General features: G+C 42.0%; 1 protein-coding gene across 1 annotated transcript in view; it reads left to right on the top strand.

Moving 5' to 3' along the window:
• RAPGEF5 (Rap guanine nucleotide exchange factor 5) overlaps window positions 1-12047 on the top strand; it is a 168669-nt gene extending 156622 nt beyond the window's left edge. The window contains exons 24-26 of the mRNA XM_075492975.1: window positions 189-253; window positions 4866-4920; window positions 8328-12047. Coding sequence (XP_075349090.1) covers window positions 189-253; window positions 4866-4920; window positions 8328-8446 — 239 coding nt within the window. The 3' untranslated portion in view covers window positions 8447-12047. The remainder of the gene's footprint in view (window positions 1-188; window positions 254-4865; window positions 4921-8327) is intronic.
• The last annotated feature ends 1799 nt before the right edge of the window (window positions 12048-13846 follow it).

The raw sequence follows: 13846 nt of genomic DNA, 5'->3' as shown, positions 1-13846 counted from the left end.
CGCTGCCTGTCATGGTTATACCAGGCTTTTGTTCCACTGTTATAAGGTATTGTGTCAATACTTAATGGGATATTTTCCTCTTTTTTTTTTTTTTTTTTCTTTTTGTTGCTGTTTAGTCATTTTACATCTTTGTATTAAATAACAAAGCCATGGAAAATAATTCTTTTTCCTGTGGTTTTTTTTTTCAGATGTAACATTCATCCATGAAGGAAATAAAACTTTTCTGGATAACCTTGTTAATTTTGAAAAGCTGGTAAGCTAATTTTGTCCTTCCTGTTTTTCAAAGAGATTCATGTTCTCTTCTTCCCTTTCCCCTCCTTATCTTGTAAGACGAAAAGGTTTTCTTCTGGATGAATCAGGAAGAAGTAAACAGGGGTAAAAAAGAGCAGACAGAATAAAACAGCCAACAGTTTATCTCCCCTGCCTCTGTCCTCTGCTCCTCTCTCTTCTCAATCCTTCCTGAACCCACTTCTGTGTAAAATGGCTAAGCCAGTGATGGCCAGCATCACTGCCACACAGTCCACTCAAATTTTTTTTTTTTCCAGTGAGATCTGTTCCTTTGCACCACCTCGTGGACTGTTTCTCCTCACTTAAGTTCTCCTGCTTCAGCTTTCTCTGAATTATGTTTCCTTTTTTTCTCAAGGCACTAAAGAAAAAGTTTCTCTAGTTTATTGCTTGCTACTGGTAAGCTAATTCCAGGGATCTTAAATGAAAGTAAAAGTTTTGGTCTAGTTTAGATGATGAAGGAAATAATGCCTGAAATATGAATTAAACTGACTGTAAATAGCACTATACTAACTTTTATGTAGAAGGGCAGTTACTGACATTGTATCTTTGGCCACATCTACTCTAGACATCATATGACATCTACCCTGGCATGATAGATGTTTGATTTCTCTAATTTGCATTATTTTATTTTTTTTGTTGATAACATTTTCGTAGCACTGAAAGCCACAATTTATATATCTGAACGGTAGAGTGGAGAAACTTTGGGGTTTTGGGGGGTTTTTTTGGTTTTGGGGTTTGGGTTTTTTTTTTTGGCCTGAATTATTTGATCAAGAAACCAAAATGTTCTTTCTGATTGATCCAGATGTGCCATAGGGCTGTTAGTCCAGATGGCTGTGCCTGGTGAATTGTTCCCAACTATTTTCCCCATGTGTTTACACTTGTTTGAGAATGAACATGCAAACCTGGAGTTATTCATGAACCAGATGTTGAACTTATTTTCACATCCTATCATAACGTACGTTGTCTTTCAACTTGCAAGCAGATGTAGACTTTGGCTTTTGAACCTGAGGTCCTCTTTCTGTGTTTTCTGTTTGATTTCTGTACCTTTTCTTGTTGCAGAGTTTACAAGAACACCGATTTGCATTTAATGAAAGGTTTTCTTGTCCCAAGGCCATTAACCGTTTGACCTTTAGGTGTTTGCATAAAACTCATTAGCATGTTCTTCTTCATTGCCTCTTGGAAGTACATCCAATTAACATGTAAATTAAACTAGCCCTTGATGCACAATAATTGTTACTAAAATCCCGCCACTCGCCCATATATTTATTTAGTGAATACGTAGGCTCTGATTCATGCCCCAGTCTTAGCCAGACCTTGTTAGTTTGTTAGGTAGTTTGTTGTTTAATCATGTATATGTTTGATGTATGCTGGGCTTGCTTGGTAAGATTTCCTATCCTTGCTGTCATCACCACTGTGTCTCCAGAGGCAGTGGGAGCTTTGCTGGTTGACTTCAGCGAGCCAGGTTTTCACCTTTTCCATGCAAATGGATAATGGGCATTTTAAATGGGAGGGGAGAGTTTGGGGGAGGGGGGGGGGGTGAGGGTTGTTCAGACTGACACTTCCTCCAAATTATTAGTCAGATCACGCCCTCAGGAACGTGCTGTCTCACGGAGCCCTGTGTACATATTAATGCAGGCAATAGTGCAAGCGTAGGAAGTGGGGGCTTAGGAGAGATTTAAATTTGAGTGTAGCGGAAACTCGGGCAGTACACTTATTGCACAGCTTCATTTGGATGCTAAGGTATTTAGTCTATGGGCATGAACTTACTAGAGATGCATCACACATAATCATATATGTATCAGTTCATGTTTCTTTTCTAACTATAAGGGCTTTATCCCAAGGAAGAATGCCTTCCTTGGTGTTTTATACTGTGCTGAGCACTTTCTGGCCTCTGCTGAGAAAAATTAGGATTGACATTGACTCCTGCTTGGTTTGGATCAAGCCGCTGAACCTCACCTGCAAACTTGCTCTTGCAGAAAAAGAAGAAAAGAATTATTCTACCATAGTAGATTACTGCTTTGGGGAAGGAACTCACTCACTGTCATAAATGCATAGAATTTCTACTTATGAATTTCAAAGCAAAGATGATTTCTCGTGCCTCCATTTGGATCAGTATTTTAAAATATTTCATTTCTGCATTAAACACCTGACCTGAAGGAGGACTCATTGGCCTGAACCATTGCTTTTTCCAACTATATCAGTTGCCTTAGTAAAAGATATTATCTCTTCCTACAATCCCTGCTTCTTTTATATTCTTAGACCATTGTGGTCACAACAATTCTACCGTGACTGAACTTGATTTGACATGACGCGATTGCAGTGAAGACAAAGTTAATTCAAAATATAAAGAGGAGAATTTGCAAAGAGAAGGAAATGAAATGATCTTTTGTCTCAGGAATGTTGCTGAGTTTTAGCAGAAGTTCAAGGGACTGCAGTGGTTTATTTAACTCCATGTTTGGTAAACTCTAGTTAGAATAGCGTTTGATCAATATTTAGTACCATACTTCATCAATTAAATCTGAAGGAATAAATGAAAATATGGTCTTATACTGTTGCATCTCAAGGTATTTCCACACTATTTACTGAGCTGCTTCACTGAAATGTGGCTTCTTCATTTTTTTTTTTTTTTTTCTCCAGTCAGGCATCACCCATATCTTAGCAATGACATGTCTTAGCCACACTCCAGCAAACTCTAATACAGGTCAACGGCCATTACAGTTTTAGATAACACCTTCTTACCTAGTGCTTTCAGCTGTAAGCACTGTGTCCATGTAGCTGAAGGTTCTCAACCCACACCCCCCAAATATCTAGGCAACTCCCAAGACTGAGCTTTTGCTACCCTCAGTTAAAAGAGTGTTAATGATCCTGGGTAGCCCATGGGCTGAAAGGCTGCAAGAAATGGGTGTTACTCATCACACTAATGGTATGGAAGCACCTGCTTAAACAATTGGCTGGTTTTCTGTATTGCAATTGGATGCCGGAGAATTGCAAATGGACAGAGAGAAATGCCTAATTAGGCTACTAAAGAAGGGAGATTCAGGATTCTGCTTTAAGAGAGTGTTACACAAAGAGGTTCTTCCGTCACCAGAGCATCACCTTCAGAAGCCAGTCTTGGGATGGACCCCCACACTGACTGACTACAAAGGAGAAACGGCAAAGAATGACAGTGTGTGTGATAATGGGGTCTCTCTTCTAAAAGCCAGGTTCAAAGGGTATTAGCTGGAAAACACCACATCAGTAGCACTGGTGGAGGTTGTAGCTCTCCCAGTACTCACACTATTGACCATGAAATCTAGGATATCTCATTAGAACTTCATTATAATCAGTGCAAGGACATCAGCACAAGATATTGCATGATTTCATGGCAAATGAAGCACGTCAGGTAACAAGAAAAATGATTTTGATTCACTGATGAAAAGAATATGGAGTTTCCATTAAACATGCTGTTTTTCTTGTGATAAGCTTTTCTGCGGAGGAGCCTCATAAGCCACTCTCTGGGTGTTGAGAGATGAGCTGTTCTACGTTGTTCTGGTCTTAAACACGCTTTGCTCAAGACAGTTAATCCTTTCTACCTCTGATTATTTAAGAGGGAGATGTGACAAGAACATCAGCTGTTTGCATGAGCTATTATATCATTGCTGCTAACTGCAATTTGCTTCAATTAGTTACTAGATTTGGTGAAGAGTTGCCAAATTCAGTATGTTTTCACCTTTATACCACAGAAGCAGTCAAATAAAGGAAAAAAAGTAATGCCTCAACAACTTTATGGGCAACATCTAGTGAAAATGAGCGCACCCCACTGATTTATAGAGAGCAATTCCAGTTTTCGTAAGTTGAAGACCGGAGCCTGAATGAGAAACCAAACTTAACCCTTTTATTTCCTTTTCTTAATCTAAGTGAACATCCAGTATCCCTGTTAGCACCAGCTTTTCTTAAAATAGTATAGCTACAGTATAGTCTTATTTGATGTGCATCTGTGGAGATGTTAGGGTGCTTGCTCTGCAGCATTTAGGTGGTGGGCTGTTATTTTTGTGTTGGTTATCATACTGCAGAAAACTGGTGCCTCATTGTGCTAGGCATTATACAAGTATATGTTAAGGTGCAGTCTGTGCCACAAAGGTGCTTACAGTCTAATTAGACAACACGTGGAGACAGAAGGAGAGGTTGCAGACTATTGAATGCGCTGGATAATGCACTAAAGCCAGGAGTTGGACCCAGAAGCAACCACCTGGTCCACGAGACTTCCCTGCTGGTCGCTTTCAGTTTAATAAAAGTCACAGGAACAAAAATAAGCAATTGTTTGGCCATTTTTCATTACCACTTTCCATGGGCTCTTAGGGAGTTGTTCTCATTTAATCTGTGTGATAGCAATAAGGACCTTCTAGACTAACCCTGTTTCATCATATATTATCACTAGAACAAAGAGCAAAGTCTCTCTCCTGCTGTCTTCATTTTCTACCTTACTACAGTTGCTTTTTGCTGTACAGTGTAGGGCAAGGAGATTTTTTTTCAGGCTTTTCTAATGACAGAATCCATCTCAGATTTTTGCACTGACGTTTTATATCTTGTCTTTGCAGCACATGATTGCAGATACTGTTCGGTCATTGAGACATTGCAGAAATAACCAGTTTGGTGAGTAGCCAAAATTTGCTACTTTTTTTGCCTTTGTACAGCCTTGAGGGTTTTTTCTTTTCTGCTTTCTTTCCACTTGCTCAGGTTTCCTACAGCAGCAAAACGTGGCCGACAATTATTTAACTGACAATTGGCAAGAGGGGGTGTCATTGTTGGAAGGTCAACATAACAGAAACCATGGTTGGATGAAGTTTTACTTTACAAAATGTTCGTAGAAACAACTTCCAAATTTTTTCTAGATTATTTTCCTGCAAAAATTATCACCTCTTCAAAATACTGCGTAAGATCTGTGCGAGCTGCACTTAATAGTGGAGGCCTCTGATGTACGCTGCTGTTTCTCACTTTCCCAGCTATAAGCGAGTTACCTCAGTCTCCCACTAGCCTGTGTGTTTTGGTAATGGATTCACAGCTGTCTTGGCTTCCAGCAGCTAAAAGATGGTATTCATCACCACAGCTTTTCACTTAGCTTTTTCACCAAGAGCAATTGTTTGCTTAGTTTGGGTTCTTAAGGACATGTCACAAAATGGTAGAAGTCTTGAAGATACTAAGATCCTGTGGGTTTCGTGAAAGTAGTTGACTAGGTAGAAAAGAGAAGGTCGCGTTAGTACCTCTGCTAGGGGAAGCCTGCAAATAGAGCTCTGCCTGGCTTAGACACGGGAGGATCTATGCTGATGGGAACAGTACGAGCACCTCAGCTGTATGAAAGGCTTTTTTTTGTGTGTGTGTGTGTGTGTGTGTGTGTGTGTTTCCACCTTATTAGCTACCAGAGAATCCAACCCTAAGGGACGATGGCAGAAGACCCTAGCTTGCTTTGTTCTGCTGCTCACAGAGGAGAAACCTTGTTTTTCTCTTTCTCAGCATTTCTCATCCTCTGCAGAGAGGTTAAACACAGGAAGGGGACAAACACAACACTACTTTAGGAAGTGGTTAGAGTCTTTAGGCCAAACACACTAAACATGTCATTTATTGAGGCCACTAAAACCTCTTTTCCAAAGAGAAGTTCAGAACTGTGCTGTAGCCTTGGGGAAAAAGAGTTTGAATCGTTTCTTTTTTCCAGCTGAATTTTCAGCAGCTGTCAGCATGGACTCTGACAAAAAGAAAAACAATAATGATTTTGTGTATAAATACATGTACCTTGGAGAATGATAGGTACTGCTAAGAGTTTTGCTGAACATTTGTTCTATAGAATTACCTTGTGTATGAACAGTCTTTTTTTTTAAACAAAGGCTGCTTACTATTATGATTCTTGTTTTATTTTGAGATATATATAGAAGGGGGGAGGGGGGGAGAGGGAGAAGGACGTGCCTTTTGTTTTTATTCTGTTAAACCAGATACTAAAGGAAATATTGATTCATCCAAACGATGTGTCTGTAAGTTAGAATATCTCTTATTTGGCATTATAAACTGTAGCATTGGTTCCTTTTAACAATATGAAATTTTTTTTTGTAGCTTCTCTGCAAATCTTTCATCTCGTTTTTGCCTTTTTTTTTTCCAAGTGGTTTTGTAAGTGTTGCAACATAAATCCAAGGTTAATACCTGAGATTTATCATATAATCTGGTAGTTTGAAGTATGTGATTGTTATTTTATTTTACCACAGACTTGATTTATTGTGAAGCTGGCATTTAAAAAGCAGCTTATACAGACATCCCTGTAGGCACTTTTTTTTTTTCCTTAAATTCGTTTAGGCATGAAATGAATTCACTGAATATTTATTGAGACTTTATGGACAGTTTCCTTTTCTAGTGGGCTTATTTTGCACTCAGGAATATGAATCTTTCTACTGCATCAACTCCCAGATTGGCCTAAGAGCAGCAGGCATCTCATTGTAGGAAAGAATTCAAACAAAACTAAGCAAGGAATATTATTATTGTTTATGAACTGTATCATGTGTATTAAGCTTGCAGGCCAAAGTCTTTCTGGATTAGAAACTGGTTAGGTTCCAAGCAAGACTGAAATGCCTTTTTAATGGAATTAATACTTTTATATCCTAAATCCTGAAAACAAATAATAGCATTTCCAAACCCGGACAAAGCAGCCTGAACAAATAACATAATTCAAGCTTTTGTAATTTCAGGTGTTAATGAGAAGTACAAATGGTTTTCAGTACGTTCAGTGCAGCTGCTGGGATCCTATTCCCTCAGAACAGAAAGGTCATCTCTGTATCCCGACACAAATTTATCACATTGTCCTGTTCTCTCCCACATTTCTCAAGTCAGATAGCCGCTCAGAAATAGCTCCTAAAAACAGCTGCCCAGGCACCCCGTTAGCAGCCGCACGCAGAACTGGCTGCACTGACATCCCACGTTGCCTACACAGCATCACACGGTGCTCTTTAGAAACAAGCGGGACGGTCGGTTCCTGGAAAGCTTCTCGTGTAGCTGGAGAGCGTGGCAAAGAAAAGGATGATAATGAAACAAAGGAGAGGGAGGGAGAGTGCGAGTTAAGCTGATTGGTTCGGGGAATTTTGAGGGGTTTTCTTTTTTAATTTATGGTAATGTTATTAAAAATTCCTTGAGGACATGGAGCAGAACAGGGCTCTCCAACCTTCGCTCGTTTGTCAGCAGTCAGCAACGTGTGGGAAATGTATCTCCTTGCTTTCTCTGTCTGTCTTGATGGGTCTTGTGGCCACGGGCTTAGCTTTTCCTTTTCCGCTTCTGCCTGGCCACCAGCCATGCTGGAGGGTTTCGCAGGGGGCGAGTTCCCACAAGCCAATGTTGGGCATAAAGCTTGTGACAGAAAACATCTGCTATTCAAGCCACCCTTCAATTTGTCTGTTACGCAGCTAATTCCTCTTGCTGTGTAAACTCCCATGAAATGTCAGCATGACTCTTGTCTCTGTTACTAGATCAGAAATCAAAAGCACAACAGATCAAAACGCGGGGGCCTGTCAGAACAGCTTTGAAGAGCTTTCGTACCCGTCTGCTGTGCTGTCACCTTTCACCTGCTGTGAAGGACATGATCTGGGGTCCTGCTGTCTTGTGTACTTGTGTTAGGCTTGGTCAAAAGTTGCAGGCTGGGTCGCCCCCCCCGCTCAAGGTCCTGTTGTGCTGCCAGAGCGGCACAAAGGAAACCTTGAACCACCCTCGCAGGGGATGGACTGCCTGTGCTGCCAGCAGGAGTAGATCTGCCACTTGGGAAGGTTCAGCTTCTTGCCATCCACTTGTCCCTCCTTTGTGCATGCTGGCTGCCCAGGATTGCCTGCTGCTTTCTTTCTTCTCCCCTTTTCTGTATCTAGCTGTTACCTCATGCATTGCACTTAAACACAAGTCCTTTGGATCGCTGGCTGTCTTTTTTGTGACTGTCTAGCACCTGGCAGGTTGGCACACCAGGGACTTTGTAAGGCACAGGAGAGAGAAGCAGGCAAGGCACGGCTTTCTGATCCATCCCCTTTCCTCCTGTCTTGCAGGCAATGAAGTTCCTTCGAAAGAGCATCATGAGCTGAAGCCATATGTCCATCATCTGCATGTCATCGACAACCAACAAGCTCTGTTTGAGCTTTCTCACAGGATAGAGCCGCGAGTGTGAGCATACACAGCTTCATATAACCTTGTAACTGCAGCACTTTGAATTAAGTGAATGTTTATGCCAAGCATGTTGCTTCCTTATGTAAGAACAGTTTACTGAGTTTTATCAGTAGCTCACGCAACATGCACAGGAAAATCAGGCAAGAGCCAGCAAAGGAGCTGCTCGCAGAGTTGCAGGGCAAGCTTGGTGCCATCCCCGCTGGTCACTGGGGCAGGAGGGAGCGGAGCAGCATCCTTTGAGCTCAGGAGCTTGGTTTCTGTGAAAATATTGTTTGGTCCAGTGTAGCTTTCAATGCAGATTCTGCCAGTATTAGAATGAAAGGAAACGTCGTGTCACAGCAGCAAAACATTTCAGCAAGCAACATGCCGCAAGGGGATTGATTCTCAGTTCACCACAGTATGTACCTCACTAATTCAAGGCTGCCAAAGTATTGTTGCCAAAAATACTGTGCAATCCGTACAGCTCCCCTGAGTCCACTGGAGCATCTTATTTGAGATAAGTGCGGACAACCAGGAATGGGAATACAAAAAGACAGCGCACCAGATGAAACTCAAGGGTGTGTCGTGATGTGGAGCTCAGCGGTAAACAGTTCACGCTGTTATGGCCCCTGAAGAACCTGCTTTATAAAACACACTGTAAGAGCCAATCCACTTTTGTTGCGATTTATGGACACAATTGTTTGTAAACTGAAAACATGTTATTTTCTTCCTTTTCAGTTATCCCAGGTTTAGCACCAGCCCCTGCAGTTAACATGTTATAAATTATTATAGCAGGAGCTTTGTTTTCTGTTTAGATTACAGTGTCCTTGGTGTCTATTCAGAGGCAATGCCTAGATCCACCTACCTTCCTAACTCGCCTCCTGGAAATACTGTTTCAGCAGGTAGAACTTCACCTAACTTATACACGCTTCTAGTTTTTAAAGAACAAAAGGGTACACCTTACAGGGTACCAGTGTAATTACCTGCATACACACCGGGCTCTCAGCATTAGGGTCCCTTTACTGCTTCTGTCCCTCTCACACCCCTCCCCGAGCCGATTCTCACGTAGCTAAAAGTACTACTTCTGGGCGTGTACTGAGGCAGCATTTCTAAAGTCTTGTCTACAGTTGACCGACACCTAAGCACCACCATCACCGTAGCTCTGGTTTTCAGTGCTAAGAAGTTGCCCTGAAATAATCTAGTGAGGGCCACAGGCAACGTGCAGTGTGCTACGCAGTCTGGCCCCTGCTTGTACACTGACTCACGGTAAGCGTCCCTTTGCAGAGCAGGGAGGACATTGCATTGCTTTCTCATCTCTCTTGGATGTTTTCCACATGAGGAAGGCTTCCAAGAAAATGCTCCTTTACTGAAATGTGGGAATACTGAAGTAGCATGCTCTTCATCATTGTGTTATCTCTGGTTTAAAGGGATTAAAAAAAAGCAGCTTTAACAAGTAGTCTGTGGGGGAATCTGTAGAATGCATTCGGTTTTCCCATCTGTGAAATATTGTATAGATCTATTGTAAAGGAAACGGATGTTTCAGAAATGTATTTGCTTGTACTTTGTTATTATCAAATACTATATGATTTTTTTTTTTAAGAAAAAAAAATCTTTTTACCCAGTAAAAAGAAAAAAAAAATAAACTCTTGCTGGCCATGGAGTAAAAATTTCCTATGTTCTTCTGTAGATGTGACTGCACATATTGTAAATACCTCTTTTGTGCAAACAGACCAAAACTGTTCAAATGAGGATACTAGCTGCGGTGGGCTCCTTTTTGCAGTGTAAGAACACAAACCAGATACAATTTGCTGCTTGTGTTATTGCAGTTCTTCCTCTGGCTCCAGCACTCGCCGAATCCCCACCCTAGATGCATTACCTGTGTGGTTTGCTGGTTTTTGAGCTCCCCCTTGTGAAATCTTTTTACTGTGGCATTATTTTTAGGAGTCTGTATGTAGACCAGCCTGCATGCGTTGGCTCATGTGGTGTAACACTCTAGTTCACAAGTTGTTCTCTTGAAATCTGTGGGAGAGGGAGCAGGAGAAGGTATTCGGGGTGAGAAAGTGGGCCTGTTTCTCAGTTCACTGCATTTGGCTCTGTTTTGGTCGTTACTGTTGATGGAGCAGCAGCGGTGCCAGAGAAGAATAAAAGACAAGGAAATGAAAGAAGGGGGGGATAAAAAGAAAGAAAAAAGAAAACAGAAAGATGACTCTGTGCTCAGGGTTTGATTTGAAAGGTTGCTAGAGCCACCTTGAAGGCTCCTTACTCTGCCAATTCAAACTGGTTGAAGTAGATGGATGGGTTAACTTGTACCATTAGGCTTCAAGCCAGCAGAGGTATTGGCTAACAGCACCGCTGTAACTTTGTACTAAATCAAGTGTTGTCTACCCCTTGCAGCTGGCATAAACTCAGTTTGAAGGCACATAGCCAGCATTAACCTTGTTATCTGTGTTGTGGCTAATTAGACTACTGTTTAAAACTTTACAAACTAGTTTTCATAGTGGCCTGTATAATTAGGATATAACTTTCTGGTCTGAGAGGCCACCTTGGATGCATCAATTTCACATTGAAAATATGGATATTGTAAGTGTTACCATAAAAGAAAGGCAAATAGTCCAAAGCTGTAGCTAATATGTCTAATAAAAAAAGGCCCATCAGAGTCTTCAGCAGGTGAAGCATTGCAGAGCTGGGCTGCAGACTGGCAAGCAGGTTGAAGGTGTGGTGGTTGGGAGAAGAACTAGAAATAAACCCTGTGAAAGAGAGGGGGACATTACACAGCCTCTGCCAGGGTCCAGCACTGGTGTTATTGTGTCATTCTTAAATCCTTCAGTAGTGCAATTATGTTACATAGGATAAAATCCACGAAGTTCAGTTTATCACAATCACACCTGGGGTTAAATACTCTGTATATTTTCCTTAGTAGCTAGAAGGAGTAATTAGAACAGAGGAAAAAGCTCGGTCACTTTATAACTCTTTGCTGTGGAATTTTGTTGCATCAAATTTAGGTGCTTCTATGACACGTCTTTTTGATTCCAGCCCCGTCTTGGATAGAAATAAATTGCATTTGCATGACAGTGGCAAAAAAAAAGATGTTATCAGAAATAATAAGACGTGCTGCTGTAAAATTACGAAGAAAGGTGTAAATACTAAACATTTTAGCAGAGTAATATTTATTTGCATAGCCTATTTATTGTCATCTTATTACACTATTAAGAAATACTGGGATGAAGTCAATGAGCTGAGGTAAGAACAGCTGCCTGTTCCATTCTCTCTGAGTGCCATAATGCTGTCAGCTTGCATTAAAAGTAATAAAATAGAAAACCCCAAATCAAGGTATTTACCTAACTTCTCAGGGACTACAGCTAGTAGTTATCCACCGTTATGAGACCTGGTATGTATGAAATAATCTGATTTACCAGAATCAATATTGCCAATGTTTTCCTTTTCATATTTCATGCTTGTCTGCCTCTGTACATATTATTGTGCTGTGTATTTATGAGAGCTAGTAAGCAATAATTTATATGTCAAAATGGCCAAGCAATACAAGGTTAAAATGTGTAGAAGCAACTGTTACATTTATCTTGCATTTTCCAGTGTTTTTTTAATATTGCTTTTCAAAATATAAAAACTACCTTAATGAAGTCTGGGCTCTGTGCCTTCATGCCTATCACACATACTTATCGTTCCTAACCGGAATATTTTACGCCTATACTTCCAGTCATTCAGTTCTGCAAACCCTCACTGGGTTTGCAAGGTGTATGCAGACCAGCGTGCGCCTGGTTAGAGGCTCAGGAGCCTGACCCTGTTCAGAGCTGCTCGTTCATTTCTGGTTGGTGGGATTTGCTGGTACCGATGTATTCCAGGCAGTTTCAGAAGCAGAGATGATGTTAATGGGGTCTCAGCTGTGCCTTATCATCATGGCACAGCCTAAGAGGGGCCTGGAGCCACCATGAGAAGTCCCTGTGGGAGAGGGGAGGAGTAAATCTATCTTCATATCCTCTGGAGTCTGCTTATCAGCACTTGATCCTCTTACTGAGGACAGCCAATGCTTTCCCCTTTCATCAGGCATCCCTTCCAGTGTGGTTTCCTCTCCCTCCTCTCGACTGGTCTGCAGCGGGGAAGGCAGAGCCCATGATGGGCTGTGAGCATGCTGTAATGCAGCTGAGGCTTGTCCTGTCCTTCCACCCTTTCCACTTGCAAACCGGGGGAACAACTAAGCCAGACGTGGCTGTTTCACGCAGAAATAACACTTGGTACTTACAGCATGATGTCTGTTCAAAGTGCTTTACAAATAGGCAGTACTTAATCCTCTAAGTGCCTGCCCCTTGAATAGTCTTAAGCCTGACCAACAAAGTGTTTGTGCCAGTGTTACTATATGGGTAGGGTGAATTTTAACTGGAATAATTAAAACAGTACAAGCCCAAATTGTTGACACACATCTATAATGATGTTCCAAGATACTTTACAGCCAGACATCCTTTTCCAGATCCAACTGTGCAAGCTGAAGAATTTACATTCCCAGCTGTTCATCACTGTCCCTTTGTTGGAGATCATTGCTCCCCACGGTGTAGCCCAGAAGGAGACCTGGGGAGTATCTCCTAGCCTGTTAGTCAGATGGATTACTTCAAGCCACACGTGGCTGCATGCAAGCAGCTAACTTTGCACTGAAGGACTCTCCTTCCATCCATCAGCCTTGCTGGGAGGTTGTCGCAGGAAGCTAGGGTGACGATACCTTTAAGATGATTTGCAAATGGGAAGGTGTAGGGCTGAGGATAGCTGCCTTACAGCTCCATCTGTAAGCTCTTGTGCTACAAGCTGCAAGAAGAGGCTGCTGCACTCAGCAGCTGATCTCCAGATGTCCCTTCAGACTGTCTTGCTGAACTATTCAGACAAGGGCTCCTCCATTCCTGTCAACCAAAGAAGAGTGTTAATAGCAAACACCTGCACTCTGCATTTTCATTGAAGTTAAAAGGGTTGAGAGAGGCCTGTGATGATCTGTGCCTGCAGGAGCTGTGTGGAGGGGAGAGGCAGCAGGTGGGGACAGTTTGCTCTGAGGCCGGCACAGCTCTCTGCTCAGAGTGGGACTGACCTGCATGGGGACAACTGCTCTACCCGGTGTAGAGGTGATTCCCTCTTCTCAGTGGGAAAAAACCACTCAGCCTGAAAAACAAACCTCCTAAATGTTTGCTGTGTTACACATCCCAGCGGGCTTTCATGCCACACAGAGCATCTCCCCTGGAGTCCTGCTCTCTTCTGCCGTGGAGGTGGCAGCTGAATTATACGCACAGCAAAACTCAAAGAAGGTAAGTCTTTCTCTGGCTCTAAGTACTGTCTACCTCTACACCTACAATGACCACCATTTCACACTGGGGAGTTGTGTGATGGCACCCTACGTGCGTGGCTACAATAATACCTTGAAATACCT

Source organism: Mycteria americana, chromosome 2 (genome assembly GCF_035582795.1).
Source record: "Mycteria americana isolate JAX WOST 10 ecotype Jacksonville Zoo and Gardens chromosome 2, USCA_MyAme_1.0, whole genome shotgun sequence".
In the NCBI taxonomy this organism is placed as follows: domain Eukaryota; kingdom Metazoa; phylum Chordata; class Aves; order Ciconiiformes; family Ciconiidae; genus Mycteria; species Mycteria americana.
This window is presented reverse-complemented; position numbering and strand designations above follow the sequence as displayed.